The sequence below is a fragment of the Anomaloglossus baeobatrachus genome, chromosome 1 (genome assembly GCF_048569485.1).
Source record: "Anomaloglossus baeobatrachus isolate aAnoBae1 chromosome 1, aAnoBae1.hap1, whole genome shotgun sequence".
Taxonomy (NCBI): domain Eukaryota; kingdom Metazoa; phylum Chordata; class Amphibia; order Anura; family Aromobatidae; genus Anomaloglossus; species Anomaloglossus baeobatrachus.
Genome location: NC_134353.1, coordinates 671077045 through 671100250, shown reverse-complemented (window position 1 = coordinate 671100250; position 23206 = coordinate 671077045). Strand labels below are relative to the sequence as shown.

Below are 23206 nucleotides of genomic sequence, written 5' to 3'. Positions count from 1 at the left end.
CGGTCCTGCTGTAAGAGATCGGGTACAAGATGGGGACAGTCCTGCTGTAAGAGATCGGGTACAAGATGGGGACGGTCCTGCTATAAGAGATCGGGTACAAGATGAGGACGTTCCTGCTGTAAGAGATCGGGTACAAGATGGGGACAGTCCTGCTGTAAGAGATGGAGTCATGGTTAGAAGTGCTGCTTATGTCTGGAGTCTGGGAAATCACAACAGGCGCTGATGGTCCCCAATTATACATCTCTACAGTAGACACTATTCAATTCTGTAGATTCTCACTGTTATTTGTCTCTTATAGAATGGAGGAGACTCTTTTTGAAGTCCCGGAAAATGAACATGAGATAAAGACCTTCATGTATGAGACGTAAGTATCTCATTGTAACCCCCGTAACACTGACTGTTACCCCAATATCTGGGGTTCATCCTCACTTCAAACTTTTTTTTATCAGAAAAGCTCCATAAAATCCCGGAAATCTGGAACCAGATCGGCTGTTATAACAATTTGATTAATCTACGTATATTTTTTTATAACCAGTATATATTATTATTTTTCTTTTTCATTTCTTCTGAAACAGATGGAAAAACATCTCCATGAAGACGGCCGTCTATTACTGGTAATTATCGTGTGGCATTTTACCATATTTCTATAGGTGTAACATATAGGACTCCTCCCTGCAGATTGTATAGGAGCACCACTGGGATGAGGCCAGTACGTGTATATAGAGGACAGTCACCTGGTATAATGATATATGGGCTGTAGGAGTCTGCTGGTCAATTGGATATGGACAAGTCCAGGGATCTACATCAAAACAGAATAAAGTTTATTGTCCTTCATAATCTTTATCATTCCAAAATGAGAACAGCCTTTCCTCAGCACAAAAGGATAACAAACCAGTCCTTTCTTCAGTCCCTAATAAATAACCACACCGACTATTCTCTTGATAGGGAAAGTAAATCAGGACAGTCTCCCCCACTTTGTAGTTCTGGCCCTTCTCTGTCTCTAACATAGACTATCCACCATGAACAGACTTTCTCCAGCTCCAACACAACCCATCTACTAAGCTAACCCAGCTGTTATTAGCCTGTATGGGGTCGCACATAGGAGCCTATAACACGGCCGAGTGCTCTCCGATATTTTGTTGGATAGCACTCGGCCCCATGTTATACTATGGGGCAGTGCCAACTTAGGCATTTTTTCCCATGCCGATTTAGAATGAGGAAAACAATCACAGAATGCTGCGAGTACATCCAATAATCAGATGACACACACCCGTACATGTCTATGGGTGCGTGGAAGCCATCGGACTGCAATAGGATGTCATTCGAGTGCTGCCCAAATACACCAACACAGACCGAGAAATGATGTTCTCCGTCTTTTCCTCAGCTGTGCTATGATTCTCTAATGCAAAACAATTGGATCGCAGTAAATGTCACTGGGATCAGACTTTGATTAGATATTCTATATTTAATTACTGGAGCTGCGGCATCCTGCAGTATATTGGTAATGAAAAGATAAAAAAAAAAAAAATATAAAGCAAAAAAGAAGTTTCATTTTTTTAAACTTTAACTGAATTATGGAGATGATCCATTTTGGATGAGTCCAGAGGCAATAGTGTAAGTCTATACAGCAAGGTAAATTATATTTACACCGATGAAGTCAATGGTTTGGATATTTCACCCAATGACACTATAAGTCAGACATGGAGAGGCCATATCTTTATTATTGTACCATCATGGATATTTGTAAGTGCAGCTTATATCTGGAAGAATCACAATAGGCAATGATGTTCCTTAATTCTACATGTTTATAGTAGAGGTACTGCTGTGAGTCCTAGAATAATACTATCTTCTCTAATAGGACCGAGGATAAAAACTATATGGATGACGATGACAATAATAAAGACTACCCGGATGAGATGGAGGATATTTACAACAACCCGGATGAGATGGAGGATATTTACAACTACCCGGATGAAATTGAGGACATGGACAACTACCCGGATGAAAAGGAGGACATGGATGACTTTTTGGATGAGATGTATGTGTTGCATACTAGGATCCCTGAGAGTGACTGTTATACCAATATTTGGGGTTAATCCTCACTCTAATCAGTCACCAAAAAAGCTTCTTACAATCACAGAAAAATGGCAATCTGTTGGGTTGTTATGAAGTTTTGATGAATGAACATCTATTTTTTGTTATCATTTTATAACAGTACATGTCTTATTTTTCTTTTATATTTCTTAAACAGATGGAAAAAGACCGTGATGGAGACCGAGATCTATTTCTGGTAATTATGTTATAGAGTTATGCCCCTATGTCTTTAGGTGTAACTATAGGAGTCTCCGTGTACAGTGGTATAGAGGTGTAATCCTGGGGTGAGTGGGTGCTAGAGGTGTAGCTAGAGGGGGGAAGGGGTCACACAAAACACATCGGAGTGGGATTCTGTAACATGATTAACACTATGGTGCCCACCCTAATCATAGTGTGTAAAGGGGGAACTGAGTAAATGATCATTACTGAGAAAATCAGGATATAAACTTTTAGAAATGAAAAACACTAAATTTGTTTCTCCAGTTTCCCCTGGAGTGATTTTTATGGATGTCAGCCATTTTTGCATATCTTTTACCAAACATACAACTTTTTCTACTAAAGAGTCGCAAACATATTTGACAGCAGAAAAAAAAGATCACTTTCGGTATAGAGCAAAATTCATGAATCATGTGCGCCATTTTCATGAATTGGACACAAAACGACATCAACATAAAAGACAAGTCAAGAAAGAAAAGTAATTTAAAAAAAATGTAAATGATGAATCGGCCCCGTGTTTTTATATAGAAGAGACGTATTATATACATAACATTCTCATGAGAATTCACTTTCTTTCACTTTATCTGAGTCTGTATTTTCTCTTCCAGGCCCATTGATTTTGGAAACGTTACATCATTGCCCAAACTTAAGACAATACCGTAAGTCTGTACAACAAGGGAATATATACTTACACTGATGCTGGTAATGGTTCTCATATATTTCTAATATCAGCCATTAGAGTATGGTACTTCTGCCATTTTGTGTGTATATATATATATATATATATATATATATATATATATATATATATATATATATATATATATATATAAATGTGTGTTGTCAGTCCTGACCACTCCTGTACATTTGATAATCAATATCCTTGAGTATGCAAATCATCAAGATCCACTGATGGCAGCTCCCTTACCATCCAGCTTACCAAAAATGATGTCCCGGATATGCTTGATGGGAGATAAGTGCAGTGAGGAGTCCCGCTTTTGTCTTAGACACCGGGACAGCCAGAAATTAGTTTTAAGATTATGGGTGCAATGCCATAAAGAAACCTTCACAAGTGAAAATGAACTAGGATCCATTTTTAAACACAACGCCAGGCCACACATTGCCTATTCAGCTGTGAGCAGCTTACATGGCCTAAACATAGTACTATGGCCTGCATCATTGCCAGACTTGTCTCCCGTCGAGCACATCTGGGATGTCATTGGTCAGAAAATGCAAAGGGAGCTGCCAGATGCGGATATTGATGATTTATATGAGAAAGTGCATTCAGGGTAGCAGAGCATTCCCCAGTCCACTATTAATAACATGCCAAGGCGTCTAAGTAGATGCATTTCTGCACGTACAGCTCATGCTCCATCTTGAGTAAAACGAGGTGTTCAAAACTTTTTTCCAATTTTTCATCATTTCCATTTCATTAACATGTCTATTGCGCCTGTGATTTTCATAATTCCATGATTTTTCCTTCTTGGTGTTGCAATTTCCATGTTGTGGAGTGTATATTATGTGCTTTTGAATAGTGAGGAAGATGAGGAGGAAGATGGATTTGCGGACTATAATGGAAACAGACAAGATATAGTACATTCTGAGGTGGACACAGATACAGATAAAGAGAGCGGATATGATAACATCAGTGGGTAAGTAAAGAATGCAGCTACCATCAACTAATTACAGTGGAACCTTGGTTAACGAGAACAATCCGTTCTGGGAGTGTGCTTGTTAACCAAGTTACTCGTTCAGCAAAGCAAGATTTCCCATAGGAAATCATTGCAATGCAGACAATTCGTTCCACAATTTGTAAGTGCAGCTTATATCTGGAAGAATCACAATAGGCAATGATTTTCCTTAATTCTACATGTTTATAGTGGAAGTACTGCTGTGAGTCCTAGAATAATACTATCTTCTCTAATAGGACCGAGGTTAAAGACTATATGGATGACAATGAGGATAATGAAAACTACCCGGATGAGATGGCGGATATTTACAACTACCCGGATGACATTGAGGACATGGACAACTACCCAGATGAAATGGAGGACATGGATGACTTCTTAGATGAGATGTATGTGTTGCATACTAGGATCCCTGAAAGTGACTGTTATACCAATATTTGGGGTTAATCCTCACTCTAATTAGTCACCAGAAAAGCTACTTACAATCACAGAAAAATGGCAATCTGTTGGGTTGTTATGAAGTTTTGATGAATGAACATCTATTTTTTGTTATCATTTTATAACAGTACATGTCTTATTTTTCTTTTATATTTCTTAAACAGATGGAAAAAGACTGTGATGGAGACCGAGATCTATTTCTGGTAATTATGTTATAGAGTTATGCCCCTATGTCTTTAGGTGTAACTATAGGAGTCTCCGTGTACAGTGGTATAGAGGTGTAATCCTGGGGTGAGTGGTTGCCAGAGGTGTAGCTAGAGGGGGGAAGGGGTCACACAAAACACATCGGAGTGGGATTCTGTAACATGATTAACACTATGGTGCCCACCCTAATCATAGTGGGTAAAGGGGGAACTGAGTAAATGATCATTACTGAGAAAATCAGGATATAAACTTTTAGAAATGAAAAACACTAAATTTGTTTCTCCAGTTTCCCCCGGAGTGATTTTTATGGATGTCAGCCATTTTTGCATACCTTTTACCAAACATACAACTTTTTCTAGTAAAGAGCCGCAAACATATTTGACAGCAGAAAAAAAAGATCATTTTCGGTATAGAGCAAAATTCATGAATCATGTGCGCCATTTTCATGAATTGGACACAAAACGACATCAACATAAAAGACAAGTCAAGAAAGAAAAGTCATTTAAAAAAAAATGTAAATGATGAATCGGCCCCGTGTTTTTATATAGAAGAGACGTATTATATACATAACATTTTCATGAGAATTCACTTTCTTTCACTTTATCTGAGTCTGTATTTTCTCTTCCAGGCCCATTGATTTTGGAAACGTTACATCATTGCCCAAACTTAAGACAATACCGTAAGTCTGTACAACAAGCGAATATATACTTACACTGATGCTGGTAATGGTTCTCATATATTCCTAATATCAGCCATTAGAGTATGGTACTTCTGCCATTTTGTGTATATATATATAAATGTGGGTTGTCAGTCCTGACCACTCCTGTACATTTGATAATCAATATCCTTGAGTATGCAAATCATCAAGATCCACTGATGGCAGCTCCCTTACCATCCAGCTTACCAAAAATGATGTCCCGGATATGCTTGATGGGAGATAAGTGCAGTGAGGAGTCCCGCTTTTTTCTTAGACACCGGGACAGCCGGAAATTAGTTTTAAGATTATGGGTGCAATGCCATAAAGAAACCTTCACAAATGAAAATAAACCAGGATCAGTTTTAAAACACAACGCCAGGCCACACATTGCCTATTCAGCTGTGAGCAGCTTACATGGCCTAAACATAGTACTATGGCCTGCATCATTGCCAGACTTGTCTCCCGTCGAGCACATCTGGGATGTCATTGGTCAGAAAATGCAAAGGGAGCTGCCAGATGCGGATATTGATGATTTATATGAGAAAGTGCATTCAGGGTAGCAGAGCATTCCCCAGTCCACTATTAATAACATGCCAAGGCGTCTAAGTAGATGCATTTCTGCACGTACAGCTCATGCTCCATCCTGAGTAAAACGAGGTGTTCAAAACTTTTTTCCAGTTTTTCATCATTTCCATATCATTAACATGTCTATTGCGCCTGTGATTTTCATAATTTCATGATTTTTCCTTCTTGGTGTTGCAATTTCCATGTTCACAGATATAGATATATTTCAGAAAGTCAGTGAGTAAGTATCCAGCTACAATAAGCCTAAAATGAACCTCTCAGCATGATTTTATAATGCACAGTACAGTTATTGCTGTAATGCCGCTGTAATACTGGGTACACTGACACCTTTGGTGAAGAAATCCACTTTCTTGTTCTATACCCATTTGTAGTTTTCTGCTAATTAGCTTTGGGTGCACAGGGGCTGAACTGTACACTGGGTCTTCTCCTCCCTGTCTGTGATTCCCCAACCTCTCCACCTACCTCCGTTCTGTGGATGACCTGCCTTTTCTGATTGAAATTTCAGCAGTGACCTGTTATTCTCAGACGGGAGACAGGTAAAGGGGCCGGGGAAGCACAGATAGGGAGGAAAAACCCAGAGCATTTTCCAGCCCCTGTGCACTAAAATCTAATTAGCAGAAAACTTCAAATGGTTAAAGAAACACAAAGCCAATTTCTTCACCAAAGGTATTCATGTAATCAGTATCACAGTGTGGCGCCCTGGACAAGCCAGGTCGTCACAGATACTGCAACAACACACCCCACACCCCGGCTAGGCACACCGAAGTCAGACAAAAATCCTTGTTGCCTCCCTCCAGGGACTGATGTCCACACCAGGGGGTGGAGCCAGGCGGTTGGCCCCACCCGCCGAGGAGTTCACAGTCCTGGAGGCGGGAAAAGGAAGGCAGTTGAGTTTAGAGTTGAGTGTAAGAGGAGTTGGAGAGTGAAGTGGTAAAGGAGCAGACTGACCGTGTCCGGGTGCGTGGCCCGGGCACATACAGCAAGGTTGGCAGACGGTGGTGACCGTCTGCAGGAGAGGCCGATTGGAGTGAACCGTAAGGACCGCCGGTACCGGATCGGGGAACGAAGAGAAGCCAGCACCATTCGGCAGGGCCTACAGACCCCGACCAGGCTTGGAGTCACCGTAAAACCGGTCAAATCCGTTAGCGAAGGGAACCTCCTGGGCTTCCCAGCAGTCAAGACCCGATAGAAGGCAACCGCTCACACCGTGAAGGGAAACACAGTCACCGCCAAGGCTACAGTTCCCAGGGCCAGAGCCTGCGGGCAAAAGGGGCTCCCTCAGCATCCATCCAAGCTGGGGAGCGGGTTACCGGTGGGAAGCCATCAGTACCAAAAACATTCTACAGGTGCAGGGAAAGGCAGTCACCGTCAACCTGCCGGGAGCAGAAACCACCGCAGCCGTCAGTGGGCCCCGTCCATCCAGCCATGTGACTTTGCATTCGTCATTGGCTGAGTGAGTACCACCGTGCCGTGCGGCACCGCGCTCCCCCGCGACCCTGCACCTCAACAGGTCCCGTAACCCACCTGCCACACACACCTCCCTCACCGGGCCCCGAGACAACCAACCCCCCTACCCACGGAGGGGAAGACAACAACTGCGCTGCTCCCTGTCATCGCTCCCGGGATCCCTGTCCAGAGCAGCGTGGGTGTCACAACCTCACCACAACCGTGGGTGGCGTCACGGACAATAAATCCCCAAAACCAAACCCCTTTTCACTCACGGGCAAGGAGCGCCGCTCGAGTCCCCGGGATCCGGCCCACCGCTCGAGCCACCGAGTAGCAAGCAAGCGAAGCAGCGCCGGACCCGAGCGTGATGAGCACAGCGTCCTCCTCCTCCGCCCGCGACAACAGCGCTTTTACATTTATGCCTTTAATCTACATTACCTAATCGTGCTGGCAGGTTCTCTTTAAGGAGATTTTCCATTTTCAAAAATCCCCAATTACAGTTTAATACTTTAAAAAACAACTGTGCTTTAATCACCCTCCCTGGGTCCAGAGCCGAGTCTCCGCCGCCCTTCCTAGTGTCTGTTATTGGCTGCGGTGCCGACATCATATCAGTATCGCTGTCACCAATAATTGAGCTCAGCAGCTTTTGTTATGGAAAAATTAGCGCTGCAACAATAACCAGGAGAGGAAACTGGACCCAGACAGGGTAAGTAAAAAACAGTTTGTGTCTTTAAAACCAACTGCAGCCTATAAAACAGGTTCTAAAATGGAAAACCCCTTTAAGGTGTGGAGACGGCGTATGTAACTATATCATGGTGTCATTCAGCATCTGTATAGTGGCATCATTTAGTCACATGAGACGACAAGCACTTATATTAATGACGAATGTTTATGGTGTCTCTGGTGTGGAGGCTTCATGGATAAATTCGCTAGAAACAAAAACCTTTCTATGTTCTGTATTATTCATCAGTGAAGAAGAAGAGGAAAAAGTCATTGAGAAAGGAGATGAAAAGAGACAAAATATGGGACGTGTGAAGATGAAAACAAAGGCAGATAAGGATGAACTGGACAATGCCAGTCGGTAAGTAGAGAAGGCAGCGGCCATGAGCTCACCGTAGCGCTCACCTGATTTCACCAGGCAATGGGCAGATTATCACACAGATCTATTTACTGGAGTGTTTTATTACTATTAGAATCCATGTCAGAACGGCTGTATAATCCTTTGTGAAAGTTTACACGCCATCTCCCCCACCGAGCCGGATTGAGAATGGAAGCCCAATACCTCCACAATGGCCAATTTTTGATATTTTGATGGACAAACGAGATCATGTTATTTGGCCGTGCATAGATGTGTTGGCCACAGCTTCTTTTAGATATTTTTCTTTGTCTTATTGTCCAATGAATCTCATAAATTGGCTTCTGTTGATTAGGATACGTTCCCACAATCAGGAGACCCCACATTCTAGACACAGTTTCATCCCTCCTGGGAATACACTAGTGTTCTCCACAGAAGAAAGCAGCGTCCGTGCCCATGATCAGGATTCTGGACGCAGTGTCATCCCTCCTGCGGAGACGCTAGTGTTCTCCACAGAAGAAAGCAGCGTCCGTGCCCATGATCAGGATTCTGGGCACAGTGTCATCCCTCCTGTGAAGACGCTAGTGTTCTCCACAGAAGAAAGCAGCGTCCGTGCCCATGATCAGGATTCTGGGCGCACTGTCATCCCTCCTGTGGAGACACTAGTGTTCTCCACAGAAGAAAGCAGCGTCCGTGCCCATGATCAGGATTCTGGGCACAGTGTCATCCCTCCTGTGAAGACGCTAGTGTTCTCCACAGAAGAAAGCAGCATCCGTGCCCATGATCAGGATTCTGGACGCAGTGTCATCCCTCCTGCGGAGACGCTAGTGTTCTCCACAGAAGAAAGCAGCGTCCGTGCCCATGATCAGGATTCTGGGCACAGTGTCATCCCTCCTGTGAAGACGCTAGTGTTCTCCACAGAAGAAAGCAGCATCCGTGCCCATGATCAGGATTCTGGGTGCAGTGTCATCCCTCCTGCGGAAACGCTAGTGTTCTCCACAGAAGAAAGCAGCGTCCGTGCCCATGATCAGGATTCTGGGCGCAGTGTCATCCCTCCTGTGGAGACACTAGTGTTCTCCACAGACGAAAGCAGCGTACGTGCCCATGATCAGGATTCTGGACGTTGCGATCTTCTACTAGGCTCTTCTTCTGACAACACTCCTGTTTCTGCAGTATAAATTATTAGCACCTGTTAATGATGAGTAAAGTACAGAGGAAACATTTGTGCCCGATTCCTCATTGCCTTTACACCTTTTTTGTTTAGTTTCTGCCTTTTCTTCGTTTGCACACAATTCACGTTTCTCCTCGCGTCCTTTCTGGTCTTTTTTATATGTCCTCACCTGTTTTGCTGCTTTTCTTCCATTTTGTGGGGGTTTGATGAGTCCAGATGTTTTCAGCTATTTCATCTAATCCATAGCACATATAATGTTTCTCTTCCATCTCAGCAGATCATTGTCCTTTATATGTTTATTACTTTGCATGGATTTGCTCTATATGTATTATTATATTGTGATGGGATTGTATTTTTTCTCCAGGAGCTACAGACAATGGAGGAGATTGTTGAGGTAAATGCAGGATTTTTAGGTTATGTTAATTTTCATTGTGAATAATGTGGACTAATAATAAACCAAGCTTGATTTGTCTTCTGCATTCTTGTATGGAGACATTACAGGGGATTTCATTTTTTTTCAGTCTTCTTTACATAGAGCAATGCAGAGAATACACAGCTTGTGCCCCACGTCACCAATCCCACGTACGCTAAGCGGGGGTCTCTCATCGCCATCATTATCCAGGCTTCTCTATCATATACCTCTCGTTTGGGTATCTATATTGTGCTCAGTGAATACTAATGTATACTGTGTGTTACATATTAAAGCACCAGTGAGACATTCTTTAGTATTTCACCCCATCAGTGGCATCACTAATATATGTTCCCTGTCCCAGGTAAAATACTTACCAGCCGCTGTCTTCTGCTCTTCCCGTTCTGACATTTTGTGACTGCAGCTTTTGACTGGCCAAAAGTCAGAGGTAACGGTCACAAACTCTCAATGTAAGTCTAGGAGAACCTCATTTTGGCTCTCATAGATTTGCATTGAGAAGTGACCTCGGACTTATCCAGCAAACAATGGAGCGATCCGGCAAGTCACAACTAGCAGAACAGGACCAGAGCAGTGCCAAGAACAGCAGAAGACGGCAGCTGGTAAGTATTCTACTAAACACAAGGAGCATATATTACTGATACCTCTCTGGTGGTGAAATAACAAACAATGCGTGCTTTAAGAAAGAAAGAAGAACATATAATGACCAGAGTCATCTAGATATAACTTCAATCCCCTAATAGAATGATAAATGCATATAGTCCTATAGGTAGAATCGGAGAAAAGCCTCTCAGGAATGCTGATGTTCTCGAAATCTGGTTTCAAGTCTAAAGGGGGCTTTACATGCAGAGATATCGCTAGCGATATCGCTGGTGAAAGCACCCACCCCCGTCGTTTGTGCGTCACGGGCAAATTGCTGCCCGTGGCGCACAAAATCGTTAGGAGCCGTCAAACGGACTTACCTGCCTAGCGACGTCGCTGTTGCTGGCGAACCGCCTCCTTTCTAAGAGGGCGGTTCGTGCGGCGTCATAGCGGCGTCAATAAGCGGCCTCCCAATAGAAGCGGAGGAGTGGAGATGAGCGGCCGTAACATTCTGCCTACCTCCTTCCTTCCTCATTGCCGGCGGACGTAGGTAAGCTGTAGTTCGTCATTCCCGAGGTGTCACATGTAGCGATGTGTGCTACCTCAGGAAGGACGAACAACCTCCGCCCTGCAACAATCAACGATTTTTAGAAAATTAACAACGTTTCAACGATCAACAATAAGGTGAGTATTTTTGATCATTAACGGCCGTTCGTTAGTGTCACACGCAACGACGTCGCTAACGATGCCGGATGTGCGTCACAGAATCCGTGACCCCGGCGATATATCATTAGATACGTCGTTACGTGTAACAGGGCCTTAAGTCTTTTTGACCAATGTTCCCCCAAGACTCACGCTCTCTCTCATTTGTCTCACATTTGCTTTTTTCTTCATTTAGATTCTTTCGAGAAACTTTCTTCTGCTGCTGCAGTATCCAGACATCAGAATGACCGGTAATTATATAACATCAGGGGCGTATATAGAAATCATGGGGCCCAGAGCATAGTCCTAATGGTTTGACCCCACCTCCATATATTGAAAAAATACTATGCCTATTCGTCAGGTTACACAGCAGTGCCACACATACTATGCCAAAATACTACTAAAAGCCAAATAGCTCCATACATAGAAGATAAACTAATAGCAGTGATTGACCGCACGATTCAGCAAGGGGTTTTTGATAGAAATCTGATAAAAAAACTTTGATAATTCACAAACTTTTTGTGCAGCTCGAGGTTGTGTAAAAACTTTCATTCACTTCCACATTTCTTATATAGGACTATTTTATATTGTATCTGGGGGCGCACCCCTATATGTACTCAAAACACTAATCCCCTAAGGATACAAAGAGTGCATGAAACCCAAAATATGGATACAATTGTAATACCTTATTTTATTGAGCAGTGGTTAAAAGGACAGACTAAAAATTAGCCAGATGTCCACTGGAGGCAGCATCGTACCGGATATCAATAGTGATTTATGAAGAGTCTATATAGCGGAATATAATGACGTTAACTGAAAAATAACATTGGACAATTAGCACTTTTGAGAAAGCATGTACCCACATAAATCAGGACGTATGATGGGAAAATATTGTAATTAACAATCACATGTAAAAGAATAGTAAAGTAAATGAATAAGTGTGTTCAGTGGGCTAAATAGCCAGTAGTACTACAAGTGAAACAAGACTTGAGCCGGTGCTTGCTGTTATCATCCCATATTGATGTCTACATTACAACAGGTTTGTACTCATTTATACTTGTGTTCACACTATGGTCTGGATACAGTTCATATGTTACTTAGGTCTTCTCTTCACCTTTGGTTGCTCAGCTATTGTTTCACTTGTAGTACTACTGGTTATTTAGCCCACTGAACACACATTCATTTACATTACTATTCTTTTACATGTGATAGTTAATTACAGTATTTTACCATCATCTGTGGGTACATGCGTTATCAAAAGTGCTAATTATCATATGATATTTTTTAAAATTATTATTATTATTATTATATTCCGCTACGGTATATAGAATCTTCATATATAAACTATTGATATCTGATACGATTCTGCCCCCCAGTGGACATCTGGCTAATTTTTAGTCTGTCCTTTTAATCACTGTTTAATAAAATAAAGTGTCACAATTTTATCAATATTTTCGGTTTCATGCACCTTTGTATCTCTAGTGGATAATGTTGTCAACTTTTGGCATTTCAGTTTCGGACAGCACTGACACAAAGGGCAGAGCTGGGATGGGGTAAAGGCGTGGGGGCGTGATGCCACAGTTCATCTAATTCATGGCGGACCTCCCACCAGAAATCTTTCTCGGAGTCACGACCTCCACACTGCACTGCTCTGACTCTTGTATGTTGCTGTATTTGGTACCTGGGGGGGTGCTGAGCTGTCATCTGGTTATGTTCTGTGTTATTCTCCATGCTGGTTGTAGGAAGGGTGGAATCACTCAGGGGTTGTTACTCTCCAGTGATTGCTCTGCTTTTCTAGTGTTCAGCTTTCCCCAGTCTGGTATCAGTCGCACTTCTTGCAAGTAGTGCAGTGTGGGTGCCTGTGTTTGTGATCTCTGTTCTCTGACCTGGACTGACCTTGGTTTTTCTCTTCCTGATTTTCTGACCCCTGGACCATCTCCTGTTTTTTCCTTCTTTAGTGCCTGGATCCTTGTCTGACTCTACTGGATTAACCGACCTCGGCTTGTTTTTGGACCACGTCTCTGGATTCTCCTATTGTACCGCGACCTCTCCTGGACCCGACCTTGGCTTGTTTTTGGACCACATCTCTGGATTCTCCCATTGTACTGCGACCTCTCCTGGACCCGACCTCGGCTTGTTTTTAGACCACGTCTCTGGATTCTCCTAATGTACTGCGATCTCTCCTGGACCCGACCTCTGCTTGTTTTTGGACCTTGTCTCTGAATTGTCCTAATGTACTGCAACCTCTCCTGGTACCGACCCCGGCTTGAATGACCACTCTATCATTGGACATACTAAAAAGAATAAAAAAAAGGAATAAATAAAAGAATTAATATAATAACTTCTTTGTCCCAAATTATAGAGATGAATAATAGGTATCATAAACATTATAGACATGGAATAAACAAGTAATATATGCTAAAAGACCTGTTTTTCCAGGCTAGCCTTGGATGCGGCTTAATTCATACATGATTCGCAAAGTTTAATCTGCTCAATTTCTAGAGTTAAATAATCTTCTCTGATGAGTATAATTTTCAGCTTTGCCCAACACCTGGTCGTCTAATGGTTAGACAGAGACCTGGAGAGGTGTATAAGTCACAATGTCTTGCACCCACTGTGATATTTGGTGGAAGATCGGTGATGATCTGAGTATGCTTCAACAAGGCTGGAATTGGGCAGATTAAACTTTGCAAAGGCCATATGTTTCAAGCCTCATACAAGGATATCCTGGAAAAACAGTTGCTTCCTTCTGCTCAGGCAATGTTCCCCAACTTTTCCAGCAGGACATTGTGCCATGCCACACAGCTAGGTCAATCAATGTGTGGATGAAGGACCACCACATCAAAACCTTGTTATGGCCAGCTCAATCTCCAGACCTGAACCCCATTGAAAACCTCTGGATTGTAATCAAGAGGAAGATGGATAGTAACAATTTAGCAAACAAAGAACTGCTTACATTTTTGCACCAGGAGTGGCATAACGTCACCCAAAAGCAGTGTAAAAGACTGGTGGAAAGCATGCCAAGACGCATGAAAGCTTTGATTAAAAATCATGATTATTACACAAAATATTGATTTCTGAACTCTTCTTGAGGTAAAACTTTAGTATTGCTGTTTCTAAATGATTATGAACTTGCTTTCTTTGCATTAATTATTTGAGGTCTGAAAGCAAGGCATTGTTTTGTTATTTTGACCATTTCTCATTTTCAATAAATAGATACAAAATATATTGCTTGGAAATTCGGAGACATGTTGTTGTCAGTAGTTTATAGGATAAAAGAACAATTTAAATTCTACTCAAAAATATACGGTACCTAGAGAAAAAAAAAAAAAAATTCAGAAAAACTGAAAATTTTGCAGTGGTCCCTTAATTTTTGCCAGCGTTTATATTATATATATATATATATATATATATATATATATATATATATATATATATATATATATATATATAGGGTTAGAACAACCAACATACACGGGAGTAGAACCCGTGCCATAGTGTGTACATGGAAAAAGCCATATACAGATATAATGTCAAATGAAAAAGGAAAAGACTGTACAAGGGCTTAGAAAATTTGTATAAATTTTATTAGAGTCAAAGTTTACAAAAGATAAAAAAGGTTAAAAAGGAGAATGAAATGAGAGAGCCAGCAGGTGGCGTACTCACACCACAACCCAAAGACCAAGTCTATAAAAGTGATATTAAATGTGCTGAAGCACCATGCTGAAAGCACTAACAGAAACTGCCTAAAAGCTATATTATAAATGACTGCCAAACGGCATGTCCCAAGGGTCAATAATAATGCAAAAGCAGTCAGGCAGTTTCAAGGTGTAAAGCAGCAGGTGCACATAGAAAAAGAATCAAAGTAACAGCACACAAAGAGTGGAGATGTCATATACCTGGGTTGTGGGGTGAGAATCCAAGAGAACCCGACCTAGGTTTCGATCTTAATGCCTTCTTCCGGGGGTCATATATATATATATACCAGATGAAAGTGAATTCATGCAGAATATCGTATATTATTAGAGATGAGCCACCCCTAGAGTTCGAGTTCGGTTCGAACGGTGCCCCGTTCGACGAGCCGCTCGACGAACCTCTCGAAACCCATTGAAAACAATGGGAGGCAATCACAAACACATAAAAACACATTATAAATGTACACATACAGTTAAGAAACATTGCCATAACACTTACCTGTCCCCGCGATCCGTCCTGCAGTCTGTCTCCCGCCACTTTTCCATTGGTAATCGCTGCATCCTCCCGGTAACCAGCAGTGATGACAGGACCTATCGTGATGTCAAAATAGCCATGTGACCAGTCACGTGTCTATTATCTCATTGGCTACAGACCGGTCACATGGCTTTGACGTCATGCTAGGTCCTGTCATTGCACTCTCCGGTACACGGTGCACGTTTGTGTATCGCCGTGTACCGGCGACATGCTCTGGCACATGGTCGACTCCCCGTTCTACTTCCCCGTTCCGTTATTGACCGGCTGACACAGCGGTCAATAATGGAGATCACCGTTGCCATAGCAACGCGCCTCTTAGCGGTGACGTTACCGCTTACAGCCGCAGCGGCACCGGGAATCACGTGATCGGAGCAACGTTTCTACGGTAACCAGTCTGTCAGCAGTGACGTTACCGCTTACAGCCAGCAGCACTGATCACTCACGGAGTGAAAAGCCTGCATGGGGAGCAGCAGCGTCTTTCTCCCATGCAGTGCTGCTGATGGAGCAGAGCTGCATGGGCTGAAGGAGAAAGAAGACAGAAGACCATGGATCGTGGAGGGATAAAAGGGAGTAATAAACATGGAGTCTCTAATGTGTCTGTGTATTTCTATTAAGGTATTTTTTCTCTGTCTGGTGTCTTTTTTTTTAACCCTTTATTGGAGATTCTTAATGGCCTGGTCAAACTTGCCAGATTTTAAGAATCTCTGACTTAATACTAGCTAGTAAAACAAAGCTAGTATTAACTCATTATTACCCAGCGAACCACCGGCATCAGGGCAGCTGGAAGAATTGGATACAGTTCCAGAAGATGGCGCTTCTATGAGAGCACCATTTTCTGGGGCGGCTGCGGACTGCAATTCGCAGCAAAGGGGCTCAGAAAGCTTGGGCTAACCTGTGCTGCGGATCCAATCCCCAGCTGCCTAGTTGTACCCGGCTGGACACAAAAATGGGGCGAAGCCCACGTCTTTTTTTTTTTTTAAATTATTTCATCAAATTCATTAAATAATTAAAAAAAGGGCTTCCCTATATTTTTAGTTCCCAGCCAGGTACAAATAGGCAGCTGGGGCCTGAGGGCAGCCCGTACCTGCCTGCTGTACCTGGCTAGCATACAAAAATATGGCGAAGCTCACGTCATTTTTTTTTTTGTAGTTTTTTGGCAAAAAAAAAAAAAAAAAAAATGCTTCCCTAGATCTTCCATTGCCAGTGAAGGTAACACCAAGCAGTGGGGGTTAGCAGCCAGTAGCTGCTTGGATTACCCTTAGCTAGCAATACAAAAAAATGCAGCGGGAACCCATATATATTTTTTTTAATTATTTATTTAAATAACTAAAAACAAAAAAGGGCTTCCCTGTATTTTTTGTGTAAATCAGATTTTATTTGAATAAAGAACAGGTTTACAAGTTATAGGATAGGCAACATATGATCTACAGTAGAATAACTCAAATCTTGGAGGTAATAAGTAATACAATACTTTTCTACTTGCATAATAATTCCGTTGATTACACACTTCAGGTCAGACCATCATCACCCATGTGATAGCTTTGCTTTGGAGATGATGCCCACTGGGTGACCAACAATCCGACCCCCATACAAAAATGTATGCAGCCTCGTTTAGGAACGGGAGGCAACGTAGATGCACAAAGTCCCTGAGATGACAATCCTTTCTAACAATGTAAACATAACATAAAATGTACAAAGAGGGGCAGTGATACCACCTAGAAACTATTTTGTAGCCCCGTTCCTGTGACGCTACATCCAGCGACGACTTGTGGGTAAAGAGTAATATTTTTGAGCATTCCTCACGCATGAGGGGTCTCCCCAAATCCACCTCCCATTTCAAGAAGAAAGGGGCATCATCCTCCCATCCAGACAACTCAATCTGGAACATTTTGTATAGCAGGGCAATGGTGTGTTCCAGAGGCTCTCCCCCAGACACAGAGACTCAAATGGCGTCAAGGGCCTATAAAAGTTAGTTTGTGGTGAAAGGGAGTTAATAAAGCTCTTCAATTGCTCATAACCAAACCAAGCTCCTGCGGAAGCGCGGTTGTCAGGAAAGAAAGAATGAAGGGGCCTCATACCCACATTGGACACTAGATCCCTCATTATGGACACCATGCCTCTGGAAATGTGAAGAAATATGTTGCCTGTTAAATCTGTCGGGAGTAGAGAATTATTATGTAAAGGTGTCAGTGGTCCAGGTATAGTGGAAATGCACAGGAGTGCGTTCGAACTCCTGAGAAATGAGGACAAGCTCTTTACGAGGAACGGCCTGGCCTGAGTGCACGGGAGCAAAGGGGCTGGCGACCACAACGCTACGAGAGGGGCGCAGTCTGTCTGAGATATCTCCACCCACCGCTTAGAGGTTTTGTTATGGTAGAGATCCAGAAGGCATGTTCCCAATGAAGCAAGGTGATATTTTTTGAGGTCTGGAAGGCCTGCCCCCCCCCCCCCCAAGTCTAGGCTTGTTCAGGACTCTATAGGCCAGCCGAGGGTGTTCGTGTGCCCAGACAAATCTGGTTATGGCCGTTTTTAATCGTGGAAAAAAGGGAAGCTGGCGAGGGTATGGGAATTGCCTGGAAAAAATATAACAGGTGAGGCAGAATATCCATCTTTATGGCATTTATCCTGCCTAACCAGGATATTGGCAGCTTATTCCATTTCAGGAGATCCGCCTCTATCTTCCCCAAAACTTTAAGGATATTAGCTCCGTACAAGGACGAGACATCAGCAGTCAAGTCAATGCCAAGATATGACAATGATTTCCCTTGCCACCTAAAGGGGAACGACGCTCGAAGCTGATCGGTCACCTGGTGCGTAAGGGAAATATTAAGCGCCTCCGACTTGTGCATGTTCATTTTAAAATTGCTCAGAGAGCCAAATCTGTGAAGTTCCAACATAATGTTCGGTAGGCTCATCACTGGATTTGTTATGAACAGCATCAAGTCGTCGGCGAAGAGAGCTAGTTTATCCTCCCTGCACGGAGCCGGGACCCCTTTAATTGATTGGTTGGACCTTATTGCCACAGCCAAGTGTTCCATTGTGACAACATAGAGGGGCTTCCCTGTATATTGATTGCCTGACATCACAGTGCTGTAAAAATAAATCTTAAAAAAAAAATGATTTAGCGCTCCGCGATATTTTTGATTCTCAGCGCCGATAAAGCAGACAGCTATGGGTTGCCACCCCCATCTGCCTGGCGTTACCTTGACTGGCAATCAAAATACAGGGAAGCGCATTAATTTTTTTTATTTAAAAAATTGTTAAACAAAAAATGATGTTGGGTCCCCCCATTTTTGATAGCCAGCTAGGGTAAAGCAGAAGGCTGTAGCCTGAAAACCACAGCTGGCAGCTTTACCGTAGTTGGGGGATCCAATGTGGAGGTTACCCCAGGCTCTTTTTTTATAATTATTTTATAAATATTAATAATTACAAAACAAAGTAGGGTCCCCCAAATTGGATCACCAGCCAAGGTAAAGCGGACAGCTGTGGTCTGGTATTCTCAGGGTGGGAAGGTCCATAGTTATTGGCCCTTCACAGCCTAAAAATAGCAGGCCGCAGGCGCCCCAGAAGTAGCATATCCACTAGATGCGCCAATCCTGGTGCTTCACCCCAGCTCATCCCGTGCCCTGGTGCTGTGGCAAAACTGGGTAATAAATGGGGTTGATACTAGCTGTAAGGTCACCTGACATCAAGCCCAGCAGTTTGTGATGTCATGGCGTCTATCAGATACCCGACATCACAAACTGTCAGTACGAACAAAAAAAAAAATAGACAAAAAAAATGTATTTGAAAAAACACTCCCCAAAACATTCCCTCTTTCCCCAATTTATTGTAAGGAAAAAAAAGTTATCCAGCTGAATGAACACTAAACAACAGAGCTCGCTATTTAGACATGTTTTATTGTGGCGTATAACGGACTCATGTTTGGTAGTCGTTCAGCAGGGCAACTATAAAATCAAATACCTCCATTTGGAAATGTAGTATAGCTTTCCTGATCAACTATGTTCCTTATCTCATGAGCAGGGCATTGCAGTAGCTTACAGATGCATGGTTACCGCCACTCACTGTGTCTGAACACAGGAAGCTGAGCTGACAGCCGCTTTATGCATGCGGCAGAGTCTATTGTGAAGGACGGGGCCGCAGGGGATCAACGCTGCACAGGTACCGTGGGACACCGGGTTACACCGGTGGGGTTATAGGGGGTGACCTGGCAGGGCCTGGGCAGGAGTTTTCTGTTGCATGTGTCATGGCATATGCGACAGAAATTAGAGGAGTAGTGTGAATGCGGCCGGCGCGCTGCTGTGCGCGCGGCCATCTTGGATTTCCGGGAGGGGGTTGGGGGGGGGCACTTTGGCGACACCGGGGGACCAGAGGGGACCGGGGAGGAGATTTATCTCCCATCTGACATGTTTGTTCATGCCAGATGGGAGATAAATAATTTTTTACCGGCCCTGTCATTTACTGTAATGTGATCATCGGTATATGGTGTATACCGGTGATCACGTAAGCGGGGACCGGAAAAACCGTCCTGAATCATGATCTCCAGGGTCTCAGCTAGCCTTGAAACACCGGAGATTTTCTGATGCTGGGGGGCGCTTTTCACTTATTTCTGCCTGCTGTTTATAAACGGCAGATCAGAATAAGGTTACATTCAACCGACCGATCCGTTTTTGCAGTCCGCAAAAAACGGTCCATTTTTTTCATGGGTGCATCCGTGTGGCATCTGTTTCTGTTTCGTATATGGTCCGTATGTCATCTGTTTGTCATCCGTGTGCCTTCCGTTTTTTTGCGTACTGCAAAAATACTGAAGGAGGAAAAATACATAAATTTAACCAGGATCCATAGTTTCAACCTACATGAGGCGGTCACATGTTCACTCCAGTGCCATTTTCTACTGCTTTTCACAGCGTAGAACGCTTTAGTGATTTTCCTGTGCTTGTACACTTCATATCAGTCTTTTCTGTCATTATAATGGCAGAAAGACACATCATGTCCCACTCTCCTGCATTTTGTAATTTTGCACCCTTTGGTGCCTTTCATGTGGCACTAAGGGGTGCTTAGCCCTTTTATTTAGCCAAAAAAAAAAATAAAATTTAAAAAAAAATGACGTAGGGTTCCCCCTATTTTTGATAGCCAGCTAGAGTAAAGCAGACGGCTGCAGTCTGCAGACCACAGCTGGCAGCTTCACCTTGGCTGGTAATCCAAAACTGAGGGCACACCACGCTGTTTTTTTAAATTAAATAAATAATTAAAAAAAAAAAAAAACAACACGTGGGGGTCCCCCCAAACTTGGATCACCAGCCAAGGTAAAGCGGACAGCTGGGGTCTGATATTCTCAGACTAGGGAGGTCCATGGTTATTGGACTCTCACCAGCCTAAAAATAGCAGGCCGCAGCCGCCCCAGAAGTGGTGCATCCATTAGATGCGCCAATCCTGGTGCTTCACCCCAGCTCATCCCGTGCCCTGGTGCGGTTGCAAACGGGGTAATATATGGGGTTAATCAGGGCTGTATTTTGCCTTCGTGCTGCCCTAGGCACTTTAAGTGGTCGCGCCCCTTAGTGACAACGTAAAACTGAGTTTTCGCACTCGACATCTGTTTAAGGCAGATCTACTCTGTAAAACACTTTAAAAAGTATCAATGAGAAATGAAGGGCACTAACCCCCCCCACCAATGGGGATCACCACGGGCACAGCAAAACATAGCATGGGTATAAAATATTCCCACCACACCGTCCCCACTTATATACTGTGACTGTCACACTGCCCCTAATAAACTACACACTGCCCTCCCTTATAAATTATACCCACCACACCTTCCTCAATTATGAAATATGATCTGTACTGTCCTCACATCATGCTGCCCCATCCTCACAATGTCCCATGCATGCTGCCCCATCCTCACAGTGTCCCATGCATGCTGCTCCCTCCTCACAGTGTCCCATGCATGCAGCCCCCTCCTCACAGTGTCCCATGCATGCTGCCCCCTCCTCACAATGTCCCATGCATGCTGCCCCCTCCTCACAATGTCCCATGCATGCTGCTCCATCCTCACAGTGTCCCATGCATGCTGATCCCTCCTCACAGTGTCCCATGCATGCTGCCCCCTCCTCACAGTGTCCCATGCATGCTGATCCCTCCTCACAGTGTCCCATGCATGCTGACCCCTCCTCACAGGGTCCCATGCATGCTGCCCCCTCCTCACAGGGTCCCATGCATGCTGCCCCCTCCTCACAGGGTCCCATGCATGCTGCCCCCTCCTCACAGGGTCCCATGCATGCTGCCCCCTCCTCACAGGGTCCCATGCATGCTGCCCCCTCCTCACAGGGTCCCATGCATGCTGCCCCCTCCTCACAGTGTCCCATGCATGCTGCTCCCTCCTCACAATGTCCCATGCATGCTGCTCCATCCTCACAGTGTCCCATGCATGCTGCTCCATCCTCACAGTGCCCATGCATGCTGCTCCATCCTCACAGTGTCCCATGCATGCTGATCCCTCCTCCCAATGTCCCATGCATGGTGCTCCCTCCTCACAGTGTCCCATGCATGCTGCTCCCTCCTCACAGGGTCCCATGCATACTGCCCCCTCCTCACAGGGTCACATGCATGTTGCCCCATCCTCACAGTGTCCCATGCATGCTGCTTCATCCTCACAGTGTCCCATGCATGCTGCTCCATCCTCACAATGTCCCATGCATTCTGCCCCCTCCTCACAGTGTCCCATGCATGCTGTCCCCTCCTCACAGTGTCCCATGCATGCTTCCCCTTCTCCACAGTGTCCCATGCATGCTGCTCCCTCCTCACAGTGTCCCATGCATGCTGCTCCCTCCTCACAGGGTCCCATGCATGCTGCCCCCTCCTCACAGGGTCCCATGCATGCTGCCCCCTCCTCACAGTGTCCCATGCATGCTTCCCCCTCCTCAGTGTCTCATGCATGCTGCCCCCTCCTCACAGTGCCCTATGCATGCTGCCCCCTCCTCACAGTGTTTCATGCATGCTGCCCCCTCCTCACAGTGTCTCATGCATGCTGCCCCCTCCTCACAGTGTCTCATGCATGCTGCCCCCTCCTCACAGTGTCTCATGCATGCTGCCCCCTCCTCACAGTGTCCCATGCATGCTGATCCCTCCTCACAATGTCCCATGCATACTGCCCCCTCCTCACAGGGTCCCATGCATACTGCCCCCTCCTCACAGGGTCCCATGCATACTGCCCCCTCCTCACAGGGTCCCATGCATACTGCCCCCTCCTCACAGGGTCCCATGCATACTGCCCCCTCCTCACAGGGTCCCATGCATACTGCCCCCTCCTCACAGGGTCCCATGCATACTGCCCCCTCCTCACAGTGTCCCATGCATGCTGCCCCCTCCTCACAGTGTCCCATGCATGCTGCCCCCTCCTCACAGGGTCACATGCATGCTGCCCCCTCCTCACAGGGTCCCATGCATGCTGCCCCCTCCTCACAGTGTCCCATGCATGCTGCCCCCTCCTCACAGTGTCCAATGCATGCTGCCCCTCCTCACAGTGTCTCATGCATGCTGCCCCCTCCTCACAATGTCCCATGCCTGCTGCCCCCTCCTCACAATGTCCCATGCATGCTGCCCCTCCTCACAGTGTCCCATGCATGCTGCCCCTCCTCACAGTGTCCCATGCATG

At 44.5% G+C, this 23206-nt stretch overlaps 1 protein-coding gene across 1 annotated transcript in view; it reads left to right on the top strand.

Annotated features, from left to right (window-relative positions):
* Nucleotides 1-13609, top strand: part of LOC142297762 (uncharacterized) — a 34748-nt gene extending 21139 nt beyond the window's left edge. Inside the window, exons 2-14 of the mRNA XM_075341724.1 lie at nt 299-364; nt 576-614; nt 1859-2038; nt 2252-2290; nt 2919-2969; nt 3846-3962; nt 4238-4387; nt 4601-4639; nt 5269-5319; nt 8339-8449; nt 9979-10008; nt 11522-11576; nt 13284-13609. Coding sequence (XP_075197839.1) covers nt 299-364; nt 576-614; nt 1859-2038; nt 2252-2290; nt 2919-2969; nt 3846-3962; nt 4238-4387; nt 4601-4639; nt 5269-5319; nt 8339-8449; nt 9979-10008; nt 11522-11573 — 925 coding nt within the window. The 3' untranslated portion in view covers nt 11574-11576; nt 13284-13609. The remainder of the gene's footprint in view (nt 1-298; nt 365-575; nt 615-1858; nt 2039-2251; nt 2291-2918; nt 2970-3845; nt 3963-4237; nt 4388-4600; nt 4640-5268; nt 5320-8338; nt 8450-9978; nt 10009-11521; nt 11577-13283) is intronic.
* Nucleotides 13610-23206: the final 9597 nt, after the last annotated feature.